The following is a 27,694-nucleotide window of genomic DNA, read 5'->3' as shown; positions in this document are numbered from 1 at the left end:
TCAGGCTCCTGCCTGCCTGCTTGGCTTCCTCATGTCCGGGAGATTTAAAAGCCCGGGCTCCTCTGACTGGGAGCAGAGCGGCGGGGAAAGCGCGCGCGCGCCAACTCGGGGGGAAGAACGCCGCGCGCGCCAAAAGCGGGGACGGAAGCCATGCAAAGGGGAAGCGCCGGCTGGCGGCGGCAAGAGCAGCCTGCGCCGCCTGCGGCCGACGGCGGTAGCAGCAGCAGCAGCAGCAGCAGCAGCAGCACCTGCCGCCGCTCCAACCCCAGGAAGCTGCGGTCTGGCCCGGGAACCGCCTGGGCTTTGCTCCTCTTTCTCCTCGCCTTTGGGGCGAGCGCGTGCAAAGGTAAGGGCTCCGTTTCAGAGCAACGTCTCTGCAGTATCAGCACAGCATTTCTTTATGTTGGTTCAACTTCCCTGTAGATTCAGCTCTTACTGGGTTTAATATTGATATTAAATGCCTTTACCTTTATTACTAAAGTCGTCAATCAATGCAATTTCAGCCAGGTAAGTTCTTGTAATTACACTGTGAACATATTTCGAGCTAGTTATCTCCAAAACAAAGATGCATAAAAAGAGAGACAAACCTCTGTTTTTAAAGGGCCACCGTGCACGCACACGACGGAAATCCCGCGCTGTTAGAAAAGCAAATCTTTTCAGCCCTTTGCAAAGAAGCAAAGCGACCCGCGCTTCTTTCTGGACTCTGCATTTCGTTGATGCAGGCTAGGCAGGCGGACGCCAACAGGTAGCAGCTCTTCCCTGGTCCACTGAGCTGCTAGCAGACAGCTGCAGATCTTTGGTCAGAGAGAAGAATGGAGGATTATGGTCCAGTTTGCTCTATATATGCCGTGCCCGAAAATGTCTTGCCTTTGTGCCTGATGAGGAATTATGTGAAACTCAAAAGCTGATGTCCTCTCAGACAGCCTAATACCATCCTACCCACCACAACAGTTTTATCAGTTTTGTCATTTCTTGTAATGGTATGTAGGTATGTTTGTAATGTATTGCATTTTGGCTTATACGAGACTCCAAGGCGTATTATATGGAATTGTCCCATAAGGTGGTAGGTCAGATTTCCGCAGTCAATTTATTATAAAAATGAGGTAGAGCCGATTTTAAAATCCTGTCCTGTAGTAGAAGTAAACCAGCAATAGCATTTTAGTACAGGTCGTTGTTCCCACTTTCAGAGTAAATTCTGCGGCACATAACTGAAAGTCACCTGCGTCTACTGTAGATTAGTTAAGATCACAGTAAATGATATGTGTAGCATTTTTCTGTTCAGTGCCTGCCTGAGCATCAGCACTTTGCTGGATTTTAAACTAATGTGGGAGATAAATTTTGTAGGAAAAGTAGGATAAAAAAAACAAGTGTCCTTTTCTATTCACAATCCATTCTGTGGTTTAGACTCTCCCCTCCCTTGTTAAGCATGGATGGAAAATGTCCACTCTTTAATCATCCTGATTGCATGTAGGATGGGCATGTTAAAGGGTGATATAAACGACCCTGAATGAACATCTTAATAATAAAGTAGCTGTCAGTTTAATTTCAACTTCAAAGTTCAGAGGAATTTGTGCAGAGTATAGTTAGCAATCGTTTCTTCTATTCTAGTCCATTAGATTTACCAAAAGAAAAAGAAAAGGTATGGGGAAATGAACAAGAAGTTAATCCTGAACAAAGCTATTTATTTTATTCCCTTGACTTGAATATAATACACAGATGTAGTTTGCATCTGTAAAATAAAAGCGTGAAATGCAGAACAGAATAACCTTCATTACCTGCTGTGTATTTCCAGAGTCACCTTACTTATAATTTTGAAATCTTCATAAATATGGCAAAGAAGAAAAACATAGTAATCTAATAGTAATTTACACACTGCTATGCATAGTATAATTAATTGTGGGCAAATAAAAATGTAAAGGAATGTTTTATTTCTGTCCTTTGTTTTCACATTACACACTGCAAAGACTGAAAGCAGCTAAAAAGTCAGAATAGACAATCTCTTTCCAAATATTAAATATGATTCTGCCCCCTCCAGTTCTTATTATCTGCCAGTGAAGATCGCTTGCCACATGAATTGGTAGTAGATATATTTCTGTAATAGCAATAAAAGTGCAGGCCACTGAAGGCAACAATTACAATTTTCATATGCTCTGAAATTTTCACTAAAAAAGCTTTCCTTGTGGACAAACATTTAATTTTGGGGGTGCCCACCTGTTTTTACATCGTCTCAGAAAATGGAGATTTGGAACATGCCTTTGTTGGGACAATGTCTTGTTCCAACAGGAATTTTGTATAGCAGCTTATTCATTTCTAACCAATCTGCCTAAGGAAGTATTTTTTGTTTTCCTGAGCAGGCTTAACGTTCCATTTTTTTTAACTGAACAAAAAGAAAAAACCCTTGTTCAATACAAAGTCTCCCTGTCATTTTATGTGGAATTTAACAGGGTGCTAAATAGAATTAGTGACAACTTGAAATAATAATACTTTTACAGTTTCAGAAAATTTCCTTGCTTTTTTTTAAAAAAAATAAACAACTCTTTTCTGTGTGAAGCCCTCCTTTTATGTGAGAGACATCATTAATATCTTTCATTTTTGTTCTTTCCGTAGCTTGAAATATTTATTTCTGAAAATGTACTTGTTTAACATATTTGCAAATTGTCTTGGTTTTGTGAGTTACATTGAAATGGTCATTGGCTACAAATAAACAAAAACCAGACCAATTGATACAGTACAGAACTTTATATTCAGTGCCTAATTGTTTGTGGTGCTGTTAAGTGGTGAATCGTAACATCATTCTCTTGTTTGTGACATTCATTAGTTTTCACTCAAATGCTCACACATAAAAGCCAGAGAACCCCATATTGATGTTGGCAATAGAGTGTGCCTCCAGGGGTGAAGTCAAACCATGTTGCTTTTGCTCTGTTAGCGGCTCTGAAGCGACCTCTCCAGGGCACAAGCCTGGGCAGTGTGTATGGAGGTCCTGGGCTGCCCATACAACAAGACCCCCCTCTTGACCTCACTGATGTGGTCCAAAGGAAAGCAGAACAATATGTTTGGCACTAGCTTGGCAGCAGGAGTTGCTAGAAGGAGGTGTACAAGTCACTATCCTTAGGGACTCCACTCTGGATTTGTGTAGGGTTTACTCCTTAGCTGCTTCTTCTACTGAAGACATCCAACAAGGCAGCAGAGGTTTCAGATCAGAGTTTTCCTTCTCCTAAATGGGCTACCTTCCCACGTTTACAAGCCCCACCTGCCCCTTTACAGCATATGCAAAAACCATCTTCTTGAATGTTGGACCCACTATTGGTCTCATTCACTCAATCCACTGGAACTTGTCTTCACATGCAGGGGAAGTCCCTAACTTACCAAGGGTTTGAGACCTATTGGCTTGCCCTCTCCTGGTTTAGATGGCCACTCAAAGTTGTTCCTGGGGTGTGGCCATTTTTGCATGCTGACAGCTTCTAGGAGCCACAGGTGAGAGCTGAATTCAGGTTGGGGACCAAAGGTGGACAAACTACCCCAGAAGGAGCATGATGTGTCCCCCACCAGAGGTACTACCCCTCCCTTAACACCCCAGAGAACCCGCATTATAAATAATATTATGAACAGGCAATTAATTCTAATTTCCAGGTGCACCGATGGCACCCCATGTTCTACAAGGAGAACCAGATTTGCAGTTATCAAATGAGGTACAGTGAAATATCTTCTGTACTGTTTGTTTAGTTTTTTATTTTAGAAAAGGCATTTATTTTTATCATCATTATTATTAGCACACCTGCTGTAGTTTCTTAAGAACAATATATGTTATCTTTATTTGAAAGGAGCAATCTGCTTTCCAATACAAGAATGGCATGGTAAGGCTGTCGGCAATGCGAGATAGTGTGCGCATCACACTTCCACGGTGCAGACTGAAGGAGCACAAGTGACACTTTAGAACAGCTGTGGCTGAATATTGCCAGTAAAAGAGCTTGTATCCTGACGAGATTTAACAAGAACAGAACAACTAATGTTCATGCTGTCAGGAATTAGGCTCTTAGCTCTTTTCAGGCTTAAACCTTTACTCTGGTTAGATTTTGTTGTTGGTGTTGCACTTAAGATGGGTCTTAAGATTAGCGTCAAAAGTTCTGTTCTCTGATCTGTCAGATAAGATCTGGCTAGTGTCTCTCAAGGACGGACTTCTCATGTGTATTACACAGGACTTGGTGTTGCCAAATGCTCCTAATCTTACGCTAAAATGCTTGAGTGAGCTCTGAGTTGCTGTTTCGTGAAGGCTTGTCACAACGTTGGGTGCAAACTCCTCTTTAGGAAGAGGTGTCCAGTTGTCTGGCTTTCGGAGGGGTGGTGGTGGTGGTGGTAAGCCTTCATTCTCTGTCAACTTAATATTAAAAATGATGGGACCTCACATAAAATTCAACATGTTACTTTACTATTTTGCTTCTTTTTCAATCCTATGCTATGTTTGCTCTCTTGTCTATATTTACAGATAGATGATGTGTGCTCTACTTACCTGGTCAGGGATACTCCATCTCAGGTCAGTCCAGTTTAATAATAATAATACAAATATGCTAAATTTGTCAAAGTAGGTGCTATTGCTTCATTTATCACATACCTCATATTCTTCTCTCTCTCCCCCCCCCCTTAGTCCTCTAATACATTGGAAGAACTTTGCTATATGATTCTGGAACTTCTACACAAAGTTCAGGTAAATCCACTTAACATTTTATTTCCGAAACATGGCTGCCAGCATATTTTGTACAGTGTAGGGCATTGCAATTGTGCAGTTCAGTGTATACTAAATACTGATACAATTCTCAGCATTGTGGCTCTCTGGCAGCAAGTGCTTCAGGGCTCTTTGCAGAAAACTAGGTTTACTTACACGGTAGCAAAACTGCTCTTTGATGTCTGAGAAGTAGTACAGATGCAAAGCTATGTGTTGCTGTTTCTCTAGAAAGTCTAATAGAACAGAATGTGTGCCAGCTGGCGGTTTGGAGTCCGCTTATTACTAATCAATACTGTTAACATTTTGCAGTTGGGAATTGGTGTGTACTTTCAGCTCAATAATTCCTTGGTTGCTTAAAAACAGAACAAACCCTTAGTGTAAAGATGGGCCACTTTACCTTCATATGACTCATAGACTAATCTTGTGTCTCCCCTCTCTTTCAACGTTTTTTGAGATGCTGGTGCCCTTGGTGTGCAATTTAGAATTTTATCTCAGTTACCACGTTCTATAAACAAGGTTTCTGGTGCTAGTGGGCTATATAGGGCAGCTACAAAGATAAGCTAGTGTGTGTGGACCGTATCAAGAGAGAGATATCAGAATCCAGAGGGTGTTAGCTGGATAAGATAAGATTTCTAGGGACGTCTTTAGTGCCCTGTATAGCTTGTTCTCCCCAGGACAAAATATTACCCTGAGGTAAGATGTATTCTACAATTATCCTTGGAATATTTTCATGATATAATTCTACTTCACATTGTAGTTTTTGTTATTATAATGGTAGAACTTTCTGAGAAAGTGTGCCATTCCCCGCAACTATTGCATTCTGTAAGAAACTGAAACCAAAACCAATAAGGAGAGTATGAAATGCACAGAAATATTGGCAATGTATTAGGTGGAGTATTGTGTTTCAGTAATTATTCGTTCTTGATTGTGGTTTCACGGCCCAAATTATCTTGCAGAATTATCTAAAGCCATTGCCTGTCTCTGTAATGCAGTTGTCGCATTCCATGTAGACTCAGACTTCTGAACCAATTGCAGTGAACAGCCAGATGACAGTTCTGGGCAAAAATATTGATTCCGTATGGTTTCTGTGGAGTATAGCTACTGTGGAGAAGAAATGAATATAAAATACTTAAAATCTTAAACAGTTAATGGTGCAATCCTATGCATGTTAACTCAGAAGCAAATCCCAGAAGTAAATTTAATGGAGCTGAGTAATCTCAAATAAAAGTGCCTAGGATTGCAGACCCAATCAACAATTCCTAAGATACCAAAAATGATAAGTACTGTACCATGCTATTTTGTTTTCCCCAAAAGTCCACTCCTTGGTTGTTGAAAGTCTTTGCCAATTATTTCCACAGGAGTCAGATGAAAAGGACAACACCAAAAGAGTAAGCTCCTTGTTTTTTAAAAATGTTTCTTTTATTGTGTGTTAACTGTCTCAAAAATCATTACATTATTAATCTGTTTCAAAGTAAAATCCACTTTTAATTTCTTTGAACAGTTCTTATTCCATTATTCTAAGACCCATGACACAGGCAACTCAGACAATCTGGTAAGTTGAACTGCCCATTCCCCTGTGAGTAAAGACAACATGATATTATCATTATCATTGGGGCTTCAGTTGATTCCGCCTGATATTGAATTCCTAATCTGTAAAAAGTTTTTAAAACCAAGAACCAATCTTGCTTATAGCCTAGTTACAACATATGAAAGCTAAATGTGAATGCCAGAGGTTCTAAATTTAGTAAAACTTGTATAATTAAAAAAAGGAAAGAAATGGATGCCGAGTGACAGACATATATGGAACTGACTAAAGACATATCTGAGGTAATCATAATCCAAACATTTTAAAGTTAAAGCCGAGTTAAAGCTAAATAGTCTTCTAATACAAATTAATGTTTTTATTCTAAAACGCAATAAAGCTAATACTAGTTCCTTTATTAAGGATTCCAACTACAAAAAAGATAGTGTGAATTCTAAAATAATTTTTTCTTCAGAAAGAACAGTTTATAATATTTCTTTTTGGGGGTTTTATCATAAACAAACAAACAAGAAATATCCTATATGCAAACATAATGGAATAAAATTTTACATAAGGTCTTTATTTTAAAGTTCTACCAAAACACCAGTCACATACACACACAATCTGTCCTGTGTTTTACATTAAAGTTTGTATCTGTTTACTTACTGTTCATTTTGTAACATAATCAGTGTTCTATGTTTATTGCCACTGTTGTCTGATTCCTTCATACCAATAGACAATATAATGGATTTCTTGTTCCAGCATATTACTAAAATGTTATAAATATAGAAATATTTTGTAGCAAAAAGTGACAAAGCTGTCATGAATTTGCAATTTCTTTGGGGTTTATATCTTGGCAGCTACTTTGTGTCTTAATAATTCAATGTTGCAGTCCCATAGAAGTTGTACATTTTATTATGTTAAGCTTACCACCAAGCTTATACACCAATGGAAATTCGCATACATTTTAAAACATACATTAAATAAGCTGGGCTTTTGATTTCTCACAGTATTTGAGTTAATAACCCCACACAAATCTTTTGATAAAAGTAATATTAGAACCACACCTAACTCATTACGAAATCACAGAATAAAAAGATGTATTTTATCTATAGCTTTGAGCCTCATGGGTGCAGAATAGACCATTATGCAATTAATATATTTAGCGAATAATGGTTATATATCTGCTGCATGAAATGTTTTGCATTTTTTAAACAAGAATATAAATGTAATATTTTTGAGAAACATTATGTGCAGTGCTGTTCAGTTATGCCCTGACCACTAACAGATGTTGCATGTATATTGGGAGCACTTGCGGAGCGGCTTATTCTGATTTGGGATTCAGGTTTGTAGGGCAACAAAAATTTAGGCTTGAGGTTTCCTGGGGGAAGTGAGGAAAGCAGTAGAGCAGAATGTACCTAGACTGAGGTTGAATCCTATACACCTTTACCTGGGAGTGTCCCATTTAACTCAGTGTGGCTTACAGACTTGTTTAGGAATGCACTGTAAGGAATGAAGAAGAGCAGGAGGTAAGGAAGCCCAGAATTGCTTCAACTGTGGCCAGCAACTGCTGCTTTTTAGCAGTATTATTATAATGATTATTTATTGAATTTATATACCTCCCTATACATGCAGGTCTCAGGGCGGTTCACAGAATAAAATCAAAACAGAAAACCGCAAAATGCATAATCAAAATAAAAACAACAACAATTCCATCAACATCTACCTTGGCTGTGTGCCTTCAGACTAACTTAGCATATTGAAATTGAGTTGCCATTTAAGTATTTTGGCCTCACTGAAGCTTCAGCTTTTCTTTTAAATATTGTACCTTGTGTTGTGGAGGGCTACTGGAAGGGGGCATATAGACTGTGGGGTTCTGTGTAGGATAAAGGGACACTACTCCTTGATTAATAAGGCAAGTTCTTCTTTGTGACCAAGACGAAGAATTATGTATGAAATGCTATTAAACAGATATGCTAGTGCAATGATTTCTGCATGCATAATATAAATTCCCCTCTCCTCTCTTCTCCCTATGTGCTCTCTGTGCCCTCCCCAAAGCCTTGTGGTTACATGCAGAACATATTTAGGTAGTATGTGTACATGCAGGTGAGAGAAGAGGGTGGGAAAGTTCCTTTGCAGAGCCAAATGTTCTTGCACTACAAGATCTGTTCAGTTGGGTGCTGCTTGGATTTATGAGTTCTTCCTGGGTTTGCAAACTTTTCCTGTCTGGATATCTAGGAACTTGGCATTATCCTGAGATTGTTCACCTAGCAAGAAACCATAGGGAGCTTTATCTAATGTCTGTGGTGTTAGATGGCTCATGGCAACAAGCAGAGGCAGCTCATCCCATTTCACTGCCTGAGGTGAAACAGGAAAGTGCACACACTGCACACCACCCTCTTTGCTGCCCTTGCCAAAGCCTCGCTTACTGGGGTCACAGAGCTTCTGGTGAGATCTCATGAGAGCCCCACAAGTAGTCACGGAAGCCTTTGGAGGTACCTGTGTGATCTTGTAGGGTTCTTGTGAGATCTTGCCAGAATGGAGAATCCATTGTAGCTGCTTCTCCGGAGGCAAGAAGGTGTGTGTCCATGGATTCCGCTACCTGAGGCCCTGACAACAAACACTCAGCTATCATTTGCTTTTGCAAGCAGTGCATCTTGCATACCCATGTCAAGCTTGCAACAAACACAGCAATGGTGCTTGTTGACGCTAGTTATTTCCTCATCAAAGAAGCTTATGCAGGAAATTGCAACATCAGAAACAGCTATGGAAATGTCTAAAAGTATTGTCCCATCAAACGTCTTCCATCTTTTGCTTTGTGTGCTCTGTTTTTGAGTCAGTGCTGCAGTGAAGGGTTTTGTTTGTTTGTGTTTATACATCCTGGATTTCATTGTCTTTCATGTGCCTGTATTCATATCCTCTCAGTCGTCTGTCCTGCATCCTTTGCTGCAACTTGTTCCACAACTGCATGGGAGGAGACTGAAGAGATACAAAGCAGACGTATGTAATGATCCATTTTTCTTTCTAAAACATGCTGTTTGTTATTCTGTATCATTATACCGTCTTTCAAGATTGACTGATACAGTCTTTGTGCTTTCTTTAAAGCACAGCATTATTCTGCATGTTTCCTCTTCAGAAGAGTTACGTGTATGTTGCTATATGTCATTTTAGAAAGTTACATAAACCGGAAAAATCTAATAATTGACCATTTTATACATCTAAACAACTGTATTATCTTTCCTTTTGAATGGTTGGATTTGAGGTTGTGCTATGCTGGTTGAAATTAAGGATTGTAATAATGTCGTTCAAAGGGCTAGTCCTATGTGGGGACAGCATCTTATAGGATCAGGCTTAATATCCTAGTACCAAGGCTGCACAGAACAATATTAGTGCTCTTCAGCCTGTCCTGTGACCTGATCTTTGACCCTGGTAATAACAGCAAAAGTGGCACTGTTGAACCTTGATTTATCCTTGCTAGTATTTTATTAAAGCCACGGGCAGTGGGGGAGGCAAGGGCTAGCAGAAGTGAACTAACAGTGATCAGTCAGAACAGTGATCATCTTACTTGCCTGAATATGTGATTTCAGGCCACTCTGCCTATCATAGCCACCTGTAGGAAGCACAGACCTTGGTACAAATTTTAGTTTTGTCAGTATCCATTTTAATTTCTTGCACTAATTAGATGTCTCTGCCACAGCTTTGAATAGGTACTAGATTTCCTTGGAGCAAAATGCAAATTTGTTAGATGACTCACAGTCTCATAGGGTCCACTGGGAACAATCAATTCCACGCTATAGGGCATTGGACTGGGTAGATTCTTTTCTTTTCTTTTCAAGGCCACTGGTTTCATCTAGCATATGTTTTTTTACTTGGAAAAGCAACTAAAGAATAGATCTGCCAGTAAGTTGTGAAATATCCTTTCTGAGATACTCAGCTCTATTACTTTGGACAGAAAAGTCCAGTAATTGAAAATCCAAATTTATTTCATTCTTAAAAGCAGAGCTGCCAGGATAAGTAAACGTAAAGGGACCCCTGACCATTAGGTCCAGTCGTGGCCGACTCTGGGGTTGCGGTGCTCATCTCACTTTATTGGCCAAGGGAGCCGACGTACAGCTTCCAGGTCATGTGGCCAGCATGACTAAGCCGCTTCTGGCGAACCAGAGCAGCGCACAGAAATGCTGTTTACCTTCCTGCTGGAGTGGTACCTATTTATCTACTTGCACTTTGATATGCTTTTGAACTGCTAGGTTGGCAGGAGCAGGGACCGAGCAACGGGAGCTCACCCTGTCGCGGGGATTCGAACTGCTGACCTTCTGATCGGCAAGTCCTAGGCTCTGTGGTTTAACCCACAGCACCACCCATGTCCCTTGCTGCCAGGATAGCTGCTTTTAAATTAAGAGAATTTAAACTATGAATCACATCACCAGGAAAAAAAGAGAGATTTAAATTTGTTTTTGTAATGCATGCATTTTTGGAATAAGAGTGCCTTCTAGTTGCTGGCTATAACAGCCTCACCAAGTCACCAAGTTTGAATCTTCAAGAGCCAGCTAGTTTCCTGAGGTGTGATACCATAAAAAACACTGGGTGGAATATTGCCACTTTCTATCCGTTTTTAAGATGCTACTCATTTAATTAAACTTCAGATGTATATGAATAGCTACTCCCTTCTTCCTCTCCTTTCAGAGCTTCAAATTCAGTCAGTTCTAATCCCATGAGGTACTGAAAAAACAACTAAAATAAGAACTATCCAACTCTACAATTTGATGATTCTATTTTGTCGCTTGCCTTTAAGAGGAGAAATCAGAGCAAATGATTTTGTATGTGACCTACTAATAAATATTTCAGAACTCCTTTTACCATGTTATAAAGGAAAATGATGCAAACAGCCAATACATACTTAACACTATCACGGCCTGAGGTTATCAGATTTTGATTGGAAGCAGTTAACTAGAAGGCAAAGAGGAAAGCAATCTGCTTAGCACAAATGCTAAAACTGTGAAGAGAACACTGTGTCTAGCTGATAAAAAGTTGTATAATGGAATCAAGGCAGGCTGCTAGCATGCATTAACAATTTAATAGAAAATACCTGCAGTGCCCTTTGAGGAAATAGCAAGACATACAAGATGTATTTGAAATTATTTTATTAATTAAAAGAGCGAGCCATTTTTTAAGGAATGACTTGCAAGACTGAAAAGGAGTCCTGCTTGTGCCCTTTAGATAATCATATTTGCAATTTATGTGTTGAATTCAATATTTGTAGAAGCGTCTTTAATCTAACAGGGGCCTCTGCTCATAGAACATGCAATTTTTGCCAATTCTCTTTCCCCCTGCTGCCCCCCCCCGTACCTTCAACATGCTTCTGGAGAGCCCACCAATCCTTAAGAGCAGATTTTGGGTGGGGGAGCACAGAATATTGCAGGGGAAGAGAGTGTTGGCAAAAATCACTTTCTTTCTTCTTCATGTAGAGCAGTGGTTGCCAATTGGTGCTCCGTGGACCCTAGGGGTCTACGTAACCCACCCAGGGGGTCCTTGGCACCATTCACATAATAAAAACTACTAGGGGCCTGCACTACTTAGCTAATTGGGAAACCAGTGAGAATCAAAAACCCTTCCAGAAATGGAATGGCACACTGAATATCTGAATTTCACATTTTATTTGGCATATGCTCCTAACTTTTAAAAAGTCATTCAGTTTCCTTGCTACAGCTTTTGCAGGTATACTGATTAACTGCACTGCCTAACATCTGAGAATATTGTACCTAATATAACAGAGTGCTGGTGTGGATGCTTTGCTATACAGATCACTTGCCTCTTATGCAAGGGTTGTCTTCTGGGAATAGCACATAAAGCCGGAATTACAGATAGTAAAACAAAAACCTTGGAATAGCCCCCGCACAAAAAAATAATACCTTCCAGAGCTGGCAATCAAACATGTCTTATCTGCTCTCCTAAGCAAGGCAAAGAGCTTTTAATATTAATATTAATAGCTATTCTTCCTGCATACCTCTTTTTCTGGAATTATTTTCCTCCTTATAGACTGAGAAAAAGCTAAATTGTATGTGAATATTTCTTTTTTGCTCATTCATTAAATAATTAAGAAGATTTATGTATATTTTTTTATTATACCGAGTCACAGTAATAGAAAGAAGCTTGTCACTGTTTCTCATTCCAATTTCAGACAAACAAAGTGTAGTTTTCCACAAATCTATGTATTTGTTGAAGTAACTGACAGCTTCTTTTGTTTGCCTATTTTAATTCCTCTTTCTAAATCGTCACCAAAAGTAGGCTGGACTCTTCACCCAACCCTGCCACTAGCCATAGCACAAATCCTAGAGATATGCAATCATTATAAATTTATATTATATTATTTATTAATTTTTAAATAAGAAAATTCCCAATATTTCATGCTGTTTATGACCACTTGTGTTGCAGTATAAATTGTTGTTACATTGCGACTCATGTGTTGTTTTGAAATCTATTCTCTTTTCAGGAAGAACTTCGAATACCTGGAGGAATTCAAAGTAGGGGCTACTTTATCTTCCGGGTGTGTATTTTTTGTTTGTAATATGCTGGTGATTTTGAAACAAACAAATTCAAGCATTTTAGAATCCACTTTAAATTTGTTTAAATTTTTGTTCACCTTTACATCTGTCCTTTAGGTGAACTAGAAACTAAGAGACGTATGGTGAATACGGTGGAACTTAGAATATTTTAACTGGGATTTATATATTGTAATGTTTGAAGTATAAATTTGGTATTATTGATTATGAAAAGTATTTTAATTTCCTTTTTTTCTTTTGTCTCTTTTCTTTTCTAGTCTACATGTTAGAAAATACGTAGACAAATGTGTTTACAGCGCTATGTATTGATTTTTGTTTCTATTTCTTTTTTCTTTTTATTTTCTTGTAATATTTAATAAAAACTAATAAAAATAAATAAATAAAATTGTTTAAATTTTTGAATCGATTTTAGTGGGCTACTCAGTTAAAATTCTTTTTAAAGTATTCAACAAGACACTATTTATCTGACATTATTTCTTTTCCAGCCACGCAATGGAAGGAGATCTGCTACATTTCGTTAAAATGGTATAAACCTTAATTTTTCACTCAGAACAGACTTTGAGCATTCATTCTATCTGTACAGAAAATAGTCTAAATTCCACATTTTAAAAAGCAAGCAATAGAGTTGTAGTGCCAGGAAAAGTTGTAAATGAAAATTATACTATTCTACTGAATGAAAGTGTCAATAAACAAGTAGATAAGGGTTAATCAATCAATATATACACCAAATGTTTAAGAATTTTTGCCATGAAACAAAAATGAGACACTGAAATAAGCATTGTTGTGTCATCAAAAACAGAATATATAGCATGGGCTAAGTCGCAGGCATGGCCAGACTTGGCCCTCCATGTGTTTTGGGACTACAGTTCCCATCATCCCTGACCACTGGTCCTGTTAGCTAGGGACGGCGGGAGTTGTGGTCCCAAAACATCTGGAGGGCCAAGTTTGGCCATGCCCGGTTAAGATATAGAACTGGCCCTACACATCCCACATGGCCTAGGCAGAATTCATATGGCCAGGTCAGTATGCAGTTTGGTTATTTGTTTGTTTGTTTTATTAGCCCACCTTTCACCTTAAGATCCAACAGCATGTTATATTACAGTTTCCAGCATAGCATTATGCTAGCAATAATATCTGCATTATTGCTGTGATGACTTCTTAGAATCAGGCTACCAAAATTTAAATTTAATAGTGACTTGCCCCCCTTTTTAAAAAAAAATTACAGAGCAGATTGTTTTAAGTCCAGCCCCTGCCCACCTGAGTGCAATGTTGAATGCATTTAATGTATTCTGGGGACTGAGATCACGTGGATCAAATGCCATGAAGTCTCTGTATCCTCGGGGCTTTTGGTTCTCACAGATCCACCTGGCTTCAACAGCTTGTTTGACATTGGTCATACAGTGTTGGAGGGAAGAGGGATTTGCTGCCTTCATCTCCACTTGATTGCAAAGCTGGAACCCCCATGCTCTACCCACAGATAGAACCAGCCAATGGGAGAGAGACAAGTGACGCACCTGGCCATAGTTCTCCTGGGCTGTTCTGGGCAAGACATGATTATTGGGTGGGATGTGTCTGTGATGGCAAGGGATCTCTTAAGACATTTCAGGAGTCTAAACAAGTTCAAAAATGAAACTTCCATCCCCTGACACTGCCAGTCTATATATGTCCTTTGCCAGGATTGTAACAATTTTTAAAGTCACTACCCATTATATAATTGAACATTTTTATCTTTTCCAGGATTCTTTAGCCTCGCACCTAAAATCATCACAGGATTGCAGACAAGATGGGCATTCTTTATATGTAAAATGCTCTCTCTCTCTTTCTTTTTAGATACTTCATCCACTATGTACATTTCTTATAATTAAAAAAATGCAGTGTAACCCTATGCATGTTGACTAACAAGTAAGTTTCGGTGTGTTTAATGGAGCTTACTCTCAAATAAGTCAGCATAGGATTGCAGCCTAAGGTGCAGTTGTTTCTTTCCGAAGTATCTTAAAATAATTCTGTTTCCTCATCTCATGTTCTTTGCAACTATGTGTGTAATAAAACTGAAAATAAAATACTGTTGGTGTTAAGATTGTTGCATGCAAAATACCTCGACCATAGCAGTATTGCTACACGTGGTGTGTTCCTTCTCACCACCTTTTGTTGTAAATAAAGACACTCTGTAGAGAGTTGTTTTTAATGAGAATTTTCCAGTTTTTAATGTCATACTTTCAAGGTTTGGGTCTTATGGTTTGCAATTATGGTTAAGTGCTTTTGTTATATAAACCAGCATGCTAATATCTAACATGAAATCAAATGGGCCCTTCTTGCATACTGTGATATTTCTGCTAGTGGAGCAACAGAGCAGTGGAACTATAGTCAATGAAATTTAGCAGTGGGTAAAACTTTCAAAGAGGAGAACGGGTGCCATGCATTAGAATCACATTTAGAAAGCACATCTAACAATAGCCAGTTATTCAGCTAACTGGATCCATTATTTCCAGAGGGATTTACCGTAGTTTACTGTAGCAAAAACAAGAGCCCTGTGGCCCCTTAAAGATATATTAAGTAAGCCCTTTGTCATTGTGCAGAGCTTATTTTGTGTTAGGAGTCACCTGAGGGTTAGGCTTGGGGGCTGGGATTAGTGTTAATGACATAGCTGTTGAATAAGGTAAAGGTAAAGGTACCCCTGCCCGTACAGGCCAGTCTTGCCAGACTCTAGGGTTGTGCGCTCATCTCACTCTATAGGCCGGGAGCCAGCGCTGTCCGCAGACACTTCCTGGTCACGTGGCCAGCGTGACAAGCTGCATCTGGCGAGCCAGTGCAGCACACAGAACGCCGTTTACCTTCCTGCTGGTAAGCGGTACCTATTTATCTACTTGCACCCAGAGGTGCTTTCGAACTGCTAGGTTGGCAGGCGCTGGGACCGAGCAGCGGGAGCGCACCCCGCCGCGGGGATTCGAACCGCCGACCGTGCGATCGGCAAGCCCTAGGCGCTGAGGTTTTACCCACAGCGCCACCTGCGTCCCCTAGCTGTTGAATACATGAAGTTAAAATAAGTGCCTCTGTTCATGTGTTCTGGGTATCTCTCCTACCACCAAGTAACCACAATATACCACCATACATCAGGGCATTGGGAAATAGTTTTGCCAGCTGACAAGCCAATCCAAGCATGGCTGGATTATATCATTAAAAATCAAGCAGAATCTTCGCTTCAAATTGTGCCCACCATGTATATAAAAAAAGCTGGCGATACCAGTTTGCAGAATGAACGCACCTTTAACAATTACGCATTTTTACATTTTTTGTATGTATATATATTTTTATATCTACACCTACCTACCTCCTTTTTCGCTTCTCTTCTTTCTAATGTTAAGCCTACAGTGCCAGCGTTGACTGATTTATTGGCCAAAATGTTGATGGCTGTTGAAAGAGCAGGCATCCTTGTTTTGTAGCGCCAAACAATTGTGTCCCATGACAGTCTTATGTCATTAACCTGAACTTGATCAATGGATGGGGAATAAATAGTCGAGAGCGCACTGATAAATTTAGGGCTGTCCTACCTACCACCTCTTTTGTGTAAACTTATCACTGAGACTCACCGCTACAAAAGAAGATGGAGCTCTCACAATGGCAGTTGGCATCTCATAGTTGGCTCCTCCCACACGTTCTCCACAGTAAGTTGTGTTCTGAAGCAGTTGCCTGGTCATTCTATCTGCCCGGCTTGCCAACTAGGCGCAGGCCTGGCCTCATATTTCACTGGCACTCCAGGGCCAGGTGGCAAGGGATCACTTTTGCTGCACACAAGCAAGACAACATGCAGGTCAGAAAGATAGAATGTAATCCACTGTCATAGCAGTTCACTATGGGCAGTTCCATAGTTTAACTATGCACACTATATGAAGAACTTTCTTGTATCTGTCTTGAATCTTCCAACATGCAGCTTCATTGCATTCGCGTCTCCGCTCCTCCACATGCAGCTGCTGGGTGACCTTGGGCCAGTCACACTTCTTTGAAGTCTCTCAGCCCCACTCACCTCACAGAGAGCGTTTGTTGTGGGGGAGGAAGGGAAAGGAGAATGTTAGCCGCATTGAGACTCCTTCAGGTAGTGATAAAGCGGGATATCAAATCCAAACTACTACTACTACTACTACTACTCTTCTTCTTCTTCTTCTTCTTCTTCTTCTTCTTCTTCTTCCTCTTCTTCTTCTTCTTCTTCTTCTTCTTCTTCTTCTTCTTCTAGTGTTGCAAGAGAGGGAGAAAACTTTTTCTCTAGCTACTTGCACCATGCTGTGGAAAGTTTTAATATACTTGTATCGGGTCACCTCTTACCTTTTCTCTAAACTAAAAAGTCCAAAATGTTTCAACCTCTTGGGGAGTTGCTTCATCCCCTTTATCATTTTGGTTGCCCTTTCTGAAACCTTTTCCAACGCCAATTTATTCCATGTGCCGTCTCACCACAAACTTGTGTAATGCCGTTTGTGATATTGGCAGCCTATCAGTTTAAAAAGTATGTCTAAACTGTATAGCACTTTGCCCCTTTAAATGTTTAAATGGTGTTTCAGCTTTTGTGCATCCCTTTAATACAAATAAGGAACGCAGGTGGTGCTGTAGTCTAAACCACAGAGCCTAGGGCTTGCTGATTAGAAGGTTGGCGGTTCGAATCCCCACGACAGGGTTGCTCGATCCTTGCTCCTGCCAACCTAGCAGTTCAAAAGCATGTCAAGTGCAAGTAGATAAATGGTACTGCTCCGGTGGGAAGGTAAAACGGCGTTTCCGTGTGCTGCTCTGGTTCGCCAGAAGCGGCTTAGTCATGTTGGCCACATGACCCAGAAGCTGTCTCTGATCAAATGCCAGCTCCCTTGGCCAATAAAGCAAGATGAGCGCCGCAACCCCAAGGCTATCCGCAACTGAACTTAACGGTCAGGGGTCCCTTTACCTTTAAGACAAATGTGTGATAGTATTTATGTACATATGCAGCATAATTGCCAGGGATTTGGTGAATTTATAATTGAAGATTGCAGACAGGAATAAAAGTATGTGTGTATTTCAGATTCCTTAGCACTTTTGGGTGCAGCTCTGTGTGCATGGGAAAGAAATCAGTGAAGGCTCTTCACTCTCCCCACCAGGTCCTTGGTGTCTATAACATCAGCTGGCATGAATACAAAACAGGTTTAAAAAGGGGTTGCATACCTCCATGTATGCTTTAATCTTAGGAGAGCGAACGTATACCAGCCCCACTCCAGCAAATTCCCGTTGAAGGGGATTTATGCCACTGGTTTCAATAGGATGTTCTCACAATTAACATCAGCTAGATTGGGGCTATCAAACTGATATAGGATTCAATATCGTATGGATTTTTCAGATTGAGGTCTTAACAACTGACCTTGTGTCCTGGATTTTCCAGGCTCTCTCTTAAAGTATTAGGTGTTTCTTGGAGTCAAATATACAGTGGTACCTTGGTTCTCAAATGTAATCCGTTCCGGAAGTCCGTTCGACTTCTGAAACGTTTGAAAACCAAGGCGTGGCTTCCAATTGGCGCAGGTGCCCCACAAACAATAGTCGATAGCTGCATCGGACGTTTGGCTTCTGAAAAAAGTTCGAAAACCAGAACACTTACTTCTGGGTTTTTGGTGTTTGGGAGCTGAAATGTTCAAGTACCAAGGCGTTTGAGAACACAATGTTCCACTGTAGTTTGGTTTATCTTCTTCCTATAGCTTTTCATAATATGTCTTTCACCCAACTAATCAAAGCTCCAGAATGTTCCACCTTGGTCCTGAGCATTGGCTTTCCAGAACCTTGCTGCATTTTCAGCTCAGCCCAATTATAGAATTATAGCCATTTAACCTATTCCTGCCCAGCTCTACAAGCAGGACACAGAATGCTGATTGCTATAGGTGGGGGTAGAAAAACGGAGATGGAATGGAGTATCCTGGAAGAGGATATGGTTCACTGACTGGAACCCTGAACAGGAGCCCTTCACATGCAACCTTTTGTTGTATTTATAATTATCCAGGCCACACTATTTCATTTTATAACACTGCCATTGTGTCACCTAGTTGCTCTTCCACATACTTTACATGTACTACATGTTTAGTTGAAGATTCTGTGATAGTTTCTAAATCCTTTGGGATGTAAGTATTTCATCTTTAAAGCCTGTCTCAGCTTGAGTAATAGGAAACCATATCTCATCTCAAAGTAATCCAATTTCAGCATTCAGGAGAAGATTCATAAATCCTTATTAGAAGAGACAAAAGACAGGCTATTGCCTTTGCCTCTGATTTAATTTATCTTCTGTCTCAACAACATATTTTGAAACCCAACTAGAGGAATAATCTGCAATCTGCCAAGGATTCCGAATAAGTGTGAGATGCACTGCATAAAGCACTCCTGCTAATAGTAACACTTTCCAATCTCTTGCTACGCAAATAATATTTCTCCAAAGGGATATCTTGACTGAAAGTGAGAGTACTACAAAATGAGAAGTTCGTGGATTACAGCTAGTATCCACAGTTGTTTTTTTGTGAAACTATGGAAAATAAACTTTAAGGACCTGGTCTTCTATTCCTCAGGCCTAGGAATGCAGTGGTCTATTCAGGAATAAGGAAGCAGATAACTGAATTCCAAGTCTCCCACCTGATGGGTCCCAGGCACTTACTTGGGGTTTAGTTTCTTTGGAATGAGGGAAGAAGGGACTGCGGTGTCTTTAGGATATATGGTTTAGTTACACATATATACAACCCAAGTCGAAGATGGAGGGGCTCGCAGCATTAACACTCCGAAAGGGTCTTGTTTCTCCCATAGTCACAGCCTTGGAGTCAAATATAAAATCAGGCAGAGCTCTCACACTCTGACTTCTGCCTACACCAGGGGTCTGCAACCTTTAAGACAAAAAGAGCCACTTGGACCCGTTTCCGAAGGGGGAAAAAACTGGGAGCCGCAAAACCGGGAAGGTGACGTCGGGATGGTGCGTGACTGACGCACGCACCGCCCCCATGCAACGTCACAGCCAGTACAGCGCCCGCCACAGTGGGGAGTGTCAGGGCGCACAATGCACCTCCTCCCCGCGCCCGGAGCCACGGCAAAGGTGTAAAAGAGCCACATGCGGCTCCGGAGCCGCGGGTTGCAGACCCCTGGCCTACACCCTGCTTCCAGCTCTCTCACACAACACTGGCCCTAGCTTTTGTCTACTAACTACCAGCCAGGTGAGAGGGGGCCCCACCCATTTGCCCTCTGGCACAGAACTTCTTTTGTTGTAAGGGTCTTTAACTCACAAAGAAACTTTTCCATTAGAAGAAGAAGAGTTTGGATTTGATATCCCGCTTTATCACTACCCGAAGGAGTCTCAAAGCGGCTAACAATCTCCTTTCCCTTCCTCCCCCACAACAAACACTCTGTGAGGTGAGTGGGGCTGAGAGACTTCAGAGAAGTGTGACTGGCCCAAGGCCACCCAGCCGCTGCATGTGGAGGAGTGGAGACGCGAACCCAGTTCACCAGATTACGAGACTACTGCTCTTAACCACTGCACCACACTGGCTCTTGCTGGAACCAGAACCCCAGGGATAGAAGGCACTCGAGACTCTTAAGCTCAGGGTTGTGAGTTCAAGCCCCACATTGGGCAAAAGATTCCTGCATTGAGGGGTTGGAATGCATGACCCTCATGGTCCCTTCGAACTCTAGGATTTCTGTGATCACGTGGTCATACGGATTAACTCCCCAAACTCACAACACTGTAACAATAAGCACTGGTGCCAGTCAAACCTGTTTGGAGACTGTTTGGAGTCAAACCTCTTCGAGAGGATATATTTTTCCCACTTGCTGCCCTGGAATGAGTTCTTGGCCCAGCCCACCTCATCCCTTTCCCCCCTACTACAAATCAAATTTCTGCCCCAAGCCTTTATATGGGGGCATCCTCTTCAAGACTAGCTGACCTAATCCATCAAGGTTGGAAGCAAACAAAAAAACAAAACAAAAACAAACCCCATCCAAGGTTGGCAGCAAAAATCCCACACCTCTCTGTTCATTCTCACAATCTCCTGAGTATATCATGCACCCAAACAGAGGGAGGGAGCTATCCTGGCCCTCAAAACTCACAAGACCATGGGCGACCTCATGTCCTGCAACTTCTCCTCCTGCAATTTTTCTTTCACAGATGGAATATGAAGTGGGGGGGGGGGACTACAGTGGTACCTCAGGTTACAGACGCTTCAGGTTACAGACTCTGCTTACCCAGAAATAGTACCTCGGGTTAAGAACTTTGCTTCAGGATGAGAACAGAAATCGCGTGGCAGCAGCGGGAGGCCCCATTAGCTAAAGTGGCACCTCAGGTTAAGAACAGCTTTAGGTTAAGAACAGACCTCCGGAACAAATTACCGTATTTTTCGCTCTATAACACGCACCCGACCATAACACGCACGTAGTTTTTAGAGGAGGAAAATCCGTAGGCATGCCACCCGTAGTCATTTCCTCCATAACACGCACAGACATTTCCCCTTACTTTCTAGGAGGAAAAAAGTGAGTGTTATGGTGCAAAAAATACGGTAAGTTCTTAACCAGAGGTACCACTGTATCATCATCCACTCCTCACCTCCAGCCTGCAGTTTACTCTTCTCTGGGGCACTTTCTTCCTTCTCTGGCCTGACTCCCTCCAATTTTGGGGGCTTCAGCTTTCTGTGTCTTCCACACTGGCAGGCTCCTGGACAATCAACCTCTCTTCTTCTTCTGGTACTGGCTGCAACTCTTTACAGTCCAAGTTTTTCAGCTGATGATTCTGTCCGTGGATCTCTTCAGCTACCCCTGCAGCCTGAGTATACTGCAGCTGGTCTTCAGGGTCAATCTTTACCTCTTGTAGTGGCTGATCAGGCAGGGCCCTCGGCTCCTCACATGGAGTCTCCCTTTTCTCTCCAAAGGAGCTTTTTAGCTGCCCCATTTGCTCCTGGGTGTTCCTGGTACATAGCTTTTCCTCTTCCAGACTCTTAAATTGCTGTTTCTGCTGCTCCATTTGCTGCTCGAGTATCAACCTAAGCTGTTCCTTAGCCCATCCTTCAAGGTGGCTGTGATGAGGAAGAAGGGGCAGAATTCTGATAGTACTTCTTTAGATTCAAGCCAGATTACTGTATATTGGTGATATTTTGCATTCCTTTTGCAAAAGGATCCAAACGAAGATACAGAATGGAATGACATACTAAGAGATTTTGGTATACTGCCTCCAAAAGAAGAGGTTAAAGATGAAGTTGAAGAAATGGTGTTACGTTTACAGAAAGAAGCAGAAGGTAAGTGTAGTTGTGAAAAGTATTGCCAATTATTAAAATTAAGACCCATCATTTCAGCATTGTACCAGGCGGCATAATACAATAGAGAAGTAAAGCTGTCCCTGCCTTGCAGAATATAAAGGTTGATCTACACATTAAGAAAAGGCATATAGTTCAGCCTTCCTGAGATTGTGTTATTTGAGAGGACAGATAGCAGATCTATTGTTCACCAAGACATTGTTCAAGTAATGGAAAGCTAATATGCAGTGGGAAAGATTCTATTCTAACCTAGACGTTTCCTGATTGTCCAACTTTCTACAAGCAGTGAGTTTTAAACAAACAGCCTTTACTACAATTCAAACTCGCTGCTTTCTGTCCTAACCACTGGAAGGAAAATAAATTTGCTCCTTCATCTATATGATCCTGAACCTGCATTTTAAAGCAGCTGTGGTGCAGAAGAATAGCCAGATACACTTTTTCTGAATGTGTATATAAACAGCCATCATTAGCATATATCTGGAAATTGCCTCTATTGAAAGCTCCTTGCACAATAGCCATAAACTAGAATACTGTAAGCATGGAAGTTTCCCATTCAGGTTCCTCTGTCAGATACTCCTTTTGGAAACAGATTCAAAATTTGTTTAATCCCAGAAATTTAATCCCAGAAATATGCGTGTTCTTCATCCCCCCCATTCTTCTTTTAGTGAAGCCATATGAAAAAATGAACCTGAAACAACTCAAAGAAGCTGAAGATGAATTTGATGAGGAAGATAGAAAAGCAGTTGAAATGTATAGGTATGCCAAGCTACATACTAATAACCAATCTCAAAGCCACTACTGAGTAAGAATATTCTAAACTGGAGATTAAGTATAGAAAAAGGACACACGTCTTATCCATATAACCCCCCAATCCCCTTTCTAAAACACCACTGCATAATTTAACTTATTTAGTTTCCCAGGGGGACTGTAATCCATGAAAGCTTCTGCTACAATAAATTTCTTAAAGATATCACAAGTGTCTTTGTTGCTTTAACTATCTGAAATCCATTTACTACAGGATAAATAAATTTTATTTCTAACGTTGATAGAATTTCTTTTTCATGAGCCAGTAGTGCCACCTAGTGATTACCATATCCAAAATTCCTGCATACTGTATTCACTACTCAAAGTTGGCATATTGCTCAAATTATTTTTCTGCCCTCTTGTTATTCCTATTTCATAACCTTGTCCACACTTATGTGGACAGGCTGCATGTGTATTTGAATAAACCGTTCCCCACATCTAACAATGCTCCTTTCTCCAAACCTGTAAGGAGCAGGAGTGATCATAGCCTGCCCACCCACTGCCAAACTTTCTCCCTGGTGTCTATTAATAATCATATGAAAAGTTATTACTTCACATGACTTTTGTTAAATTAGGAAACGACGTTTAGAAGAACTGCAAAAAGGAAAAAGATTTGGAGAACTCAGAGAAATTTCTGGAGAACAGTATGTGAAAGAAGTTACAAATGCACAAAAAGGTGTCTGTGTTGTCATCCATTTATACAGATCAAGGTAACAGTGTGGATTTCAAAAAGGGTGCTTTAAAATTTGGCAGAATAAAACTATATACATATAAAGTTAACTCTGGGTTATGGCTTGAATAGGCACCCGTTCTAAATAATTTCTGACTGGTTTTCTTGAGGCAAATATCTGTACCAGATTTCTTCTAGATCTGCAGTTTAGGAACATCAATGAAAACCCCCTATGTTCATATGCTACCAGCAATTGCAATGTCCTGTCATACTAGCAAATGGGGGTTCCCTTGATAGGTAGGTCTAGCGCAGAAAGGACTGTGGGCTAGTTCACACATGGCCTAAGCCCTAAGCCAATGCTCCTCAGCCTTGGGTCTCTAGATGAACTTGGACTACAACTCCTACCATCCCCCAGGCAGCTTCACTAGCGGTCAGAGATGATGCGAGTTGTAATCCATCACCTTATGGGGATCCAGGGTTGAAGAACTCAGGCCTAGGCTATACACATGAAAGGAGGTAGAGCCATATTTTCAAAACTTCCCTACTCTGCTGCCTTCCAGATGTTTGGGACAACCTCAGTAAGCCACAGCCAGCACATGGGTCACAGGTTGCCATCCTCAGCAATAGACTCTTTGTGCATTTTGCAGGGCTGCAGTCTGGGATATATATATATGTACCTATTGTGGGGTGCTAGGAACCTCTACATAGTATGGGGATGCATCCTAGAATGAGCGTGAATACAAATGGCGTGTTGGCTTTTGTTCTGGGGCAAGGAAATACAGAACAGCTTTATATGCATAGGATGATAGCTATGGGAACATGTCATGGGTATCAGTCTCGTGCTAATGGGCTAGTGCAATGGGCTTAGAAATGTACTCAGTAAAGGGCTCAGAAATATTGGGTGCAATATGCTGAACTGAGCAGGGAAACAACTGGAGTGAAACTCAGCCATACAGTTGAACCCAAAGTAGCATACTGCCCTTCTGATGTGAAAACATGAGTGTGAATTTAGGGGAATGGTTGATAGCGGTTTGGTGTGTGTGTGTGTGTGTGTGTGTGTTTTAATCTAGCATTTCCTTATTTGTGCCAGAGCTTAACCATCAAACACATTTGCTCTTTTGGATTTTTAAAGCATTCCGTTGTGTGTGTTAATTAATCAACACCTCAGTCTACTGGCCACAAAGTTTCCAGAAACCAAGTTTGTGAAAGCCATTGCAAACAGCTGTATTGAAAATTACCATGACAGTTGCTTACCTACGTTGTTTGTGTATGAAAATGGAGAGATAAAGGGCAAGTTCATTGGAATCAGAGAATGTGGAGGAACAAATCTTACAGTAGAAGGTAATGCTCAAAACACTTCAGCAAACTAGAGGCCAGTAGACAAAGATTTGGCTGGTTAGTGCAAATTTATGTGAACTGCAGCCTTCTTTATCTTTGCAGTTCTTTGCCATATTAATGACTCCTTTCCACCCATTCTTTATCCAAGTTTTACCTCTCTCAAGCTCTTCCTTCCCATCCTTAACCCTTCTCTCATATTGTTCTGTACCATTGCTTGTTTCAATCCCTATTTCCAAATCCTCTTCCTTTCCTGTTTATCTAGACCTCCTGATCTGCCTGGTCCTCCTTAAGATCTATGAGCTCAACCAAACACCAGTGGCAGCTCTTTGGATTACAGCTACTGAGCCAATGGCCACTAGAGACTCTTCTGGCTGCTCTGTCTCCCAGTGATGGGCATAATAGCTGAGAGATTGCCCCCAATGCTGCCACTGAATTGCTTAATGTATTGCAAATGCAATATAAATTTTACAGTAAAATGTTGCAGCAGTTCATAAAAGAACATGTGAAGTGTGAAATGCTTCAATGTGGAATAACCAAGATAACTATTCACTGAATACTGTAACTTTACCGAAAAGCTTTGGCCTAAGTTCGCAACTAAAGGCAATAATTGTTTACTTAAAGACATGTATTCAATAGCTTGTTAGAAAAGACCTCGAATGGGCTGCCTTGCTATTTTTTTAGTGAAGATAACTTTAAGGTATGTGTAGGCAATTCAGGGCTAGTAATTTCTGTATACTTATTTACAAGGCTGGTTTTTAAATTACTCTAATAGTGTTGTGCTATCCAGTGTAAAATAATAACTCCCTCCCACTATATTTTAGCTAACCATTAAGTTCTATCTGTGAATACTATGTACATGAGTTGTATCATGAAAGTAAAAATTTCATGTAGCAGCCCCTGGATTGGATGTAAGTAAAAAGGCAAACAGGTGCAGACTGAGGTTGGTTGGGGTTTGCCCCATTGATCCAAACATACTGGATCATAATACTGGGATATAAATGATTTACTGCTAAATATATTGCTACTTCAGTTTGTCTCAACAGACTTTGTTATTTCAGAACTTGAGTGGAAACTGGCAGAGGTTGGTGCTCTAAAAACCGACTTGGAAGAAAACCCCAAGAAGGAAGTTGTGGATATGATGACATCTTCACTTAGAAATGCCTCCATAAAAAATGATGTTTAGACAAACATTAACAGGACATGTAAAGACACAAACACCGCTTGAGCAGAAGAACACTTGAAGAATCACCTGGCATTTCCGCGTTTACGTTTGGCTGGATTACTGCTTAAATCAACACTGCTTAGGAATAAGAATAAGTAAATAAAAACGGCACAAATGCAACCCACTTGCTGTATTCACACTCAGAACTTATTTTCTGCTCCATTCCAGAGCTCTGTGTGTACTCAGATATTAGCCCAACTATCTGCCAAGGGGGCTTATTTCCTAAAAAGTGTGTTCAATATTGCAGCCGTCACTCATTTGTTCATAAATCATCTTTCCAGTGAGAGATTTGTGGCTCTCACTGTCACACAAAGGACAAATGAATCAAGGTACTGTAAAAGTATTGTAAAAATCAGATACTGGCCTTTAAAAGCTCTGATATCCACCTGAAAATAGAATTTGGTTTCTAATTATAATACTGGTATTCATGAAATAAACTTGGATACTATGGTTCTTCCAACCTCCTTATCAAGCAAAAATGTGCTTTTACTCTCTCAGATGCTGGCTCCTAATCAAATCATTCTTTAGCTTGTGGGCCAAGCCAGAAAATGAGAGAATATGAGAAGGTAGAACTCAGAACCTCTACTATGGGTCTGGAAAGTCCCAACCCTGAAAGCATGTACAGAACACATGTAGGAGCACCAGGTCACTAGTGTTGGGAATTATTGTTTATAGGTTTGTAAAAAGCGGAACTGGACTCATCAGAGGGAAATAGATTCAAAAGATAACTGCCTGTATCCTTGGCCATGCCATAGTGAGCACCCAAAACCATGTGGGAATGTATTGTGCAGACACACAGTTTGGTTAGAGTTGACCCATTGAAATCAATGGGTATTAAATCCACTGATTTAAATGGATCTACTCTTATGAGGACCTGGGACGCGGGTGGCGCCTGGGACGCGGGTGGCGCCTGGGACGCGGGTGGCGCTGTGGGTAAAAGCCTCAGCGCCTAGGGCTTGCCGATCGAAAGGTCGGCGGTTCGAATCCCCGCGGCGGGGTGCGCTCCCGCTGCTCGGTCCCAGCGCCTGCCAACCTAGCAGTTCGAAAGCACCCCCGGGTGCAAGTAGATAAATAGGTACCGCTTACCAGCGGGAAGGTAAACGGCGTTCCGTGTGCAGCTCTGGCTCGCCAGATGCAGCTTTGTCACGCTGGCCACGTGACCCGGAAGTGTCTCCGGACAGCGCTGGCCCCCGGCCTCTTGAGTGAGATGGGCGCACAAACCCCAGAGTCTGTCAAGACTGGCCCGTTCGGGCAGGGGTACCTTTACCTTTACCTTTACTCTTATGATGTAGCTGGATATCAGCCAGTATTTTTAGTGCTGGGCATTGTACAAAGAAATAGAAATAGCACAGGCCTGCCTGCTGGCTTACATTCTAAGTCATATCTTGTTAATACATGCAGGGCTGCGAGACTCATTCAGATTAAATCAAGTTTAAGAAGCAACAGAACATATTGTCTGAGAAAATAGTCTCAAGGTATTGAAAAAAAGATTGGCCGAGTATTTATAGTGCCTTTGTTCTTTGTTAATTTTTGAAATTTGCTAATACATGAGAAGGGTGAAGTGAGTTTCACAACCACACCAA

The 27,694-nt window shown here is 41.0% G+C and overlaps 3 protein-coding genes across 15 annotated transcripts in view; 2 read left to right on the top strand and 1 right to left on the bottom strand.

The window, feature by feature from the left end:
* The window catches only part of EXOC1L (exocyst complex component 1 like), a gene marked incomplete at its 5' end in the record, with an annotated part of 116,735 nt that overhangs the window by 82,443 nt on the left and 6,598 nt on the right, over window positions 1-27,694 (bottom strand). For 3 of the 10 annotated variants that reach the window (XR_014223516.1, XR_014223519.1, XR_014223521.1), the window contains 2 exons: window positions 6,121-9,221; window positions 16,390-16,584. The exons of 1 other annotated variant lie outside the window; for it this stretch is intronic. 6 more of the 10 variants (XR_014223518.1, XR_014223520.1, XR_014223522.1 and 3 more) reach the window with 4 other exon arrangements.
* NMU (neuromedin U) lies at window positions 4-14,993 on the top strand. 4 transcript variants are annotated; one of them, XM_082238303.1, is made up of 10 exons: window positions 32-346; window positions 3,631-3,689; window positions 4,484-4,531; window positions 4,643-4,702; window positions 6,079-6,108; window positions 6,222-6,272; window positions 9,168-9,242; window positions 12,733-12,786; window positions 13,288-13,327; window positions 14,540-14,993. In XM_082238303.1, exons 1-9 carry the CDS (start codon window positions 151-153, stop codon window positions 13,321-13,323), a joined length of 609 nt encoding a protein of 202 aa, XP_082094429.1. In that variant the 5' UTR covers window positions 32-150; the 3' UTR covers window positions 13,324-13,327; window positions 14,540-14,993. The 4 variants fall into 4 exon arrangements, with proteins under 4 accessions (XP_082094428.1, XP_082094427.1, XP_082094430.1 ...); XM_082238304.1 differs by lacking the exon at window positions 6,222-6,272 and having other exon boundaries at window positions 25-346; XM_082238301.1 differs by lacking the exons at window positions 12,733-12,786; window positions 13,288-13,327; window positions 14,540-14,993 and having other exon boundaries at window positions 12-346; window positions 9,168-10,430.
* On the top strand, window positions 16,494-26,235 carry PDCL2 (phosducin like 2). The gene is made up of 6 exons (XM_082238284.1): window positions 16,494-16,610; window positions 21,939-22,059; window positions 22,743-22,833; window positions 23,457-23,591; window positions 24,684-24,892; window positions 25,948-26,235. Exons 1-6 carry the CDS (start codon window positions 16,605-16,607, stop codon window positions 26,070-26,072), a joined length of 687 nt encoding a protein of 228 aa, XP_082094410.1. The 5' UTR covers window positions 16,494-16,604; the 3' UTR covers window positions 26,073-26,235.

This window comes from Podarcis vaucheri (assembly GCF_965113315.1).
Source record: "Podarcis vaucheri genome assembly, chromosome: 9".
Taxonomy (NCBI): domain Eukaryota; kingdom Metazoa; phylum Chordata; class Lepidosauria; order Squamata; family Lacertidae; genus Podarcis; species Podarcis vaucheri.
The sequence above is the reverse complement of the archived record's forward strand: the minus strand, read 5'-3'. Positions and strand labels throughout refer to the sequence as shown.

Excerpts from the sequence above, each read along its gene's own strand:
- PDCL2 (XM_082238284.1), top strand. Across the intron at positions 22,060-22,742 it reads TTTACAGAAAGAAGCAGAAG|TGAAGCCATATGAAAAAATG; the intron begins GTAAGTGTAGTT and ends TTCTTCTTTTAG. Across the intron at positions 22,834-23,456 it reads AAAGCAGTTGAAATGTATAG|GAAACGACGTTTAGAAGAAC; the intron begins GTATGCCAAGCT and ends TTGTTAAATTAG.
- NMU (XM_082238301.1), top strand. The coding sequence starts at position 151 with ATGCAAAGGGGAAGCGCCGGCTGGCGGCGGCAAGAGCAGCCTGCGCCG. Across the intron at positions 4,532-4,642 it reads TCAGGGATACTCCATCTCAG|TCCTCTAATACATTGGAAGA; the intron begins GTCAGTCCAGTT and ends CCCCCCCCTTAG. Across the intron at positions 6,109-6,221 it reads AAAAGGACAACACCAAAAGA|TTCTTATTCCATTATTCTAA; the intron begins GTAAGCTCCTTG and ends TTCTTTGAACAG.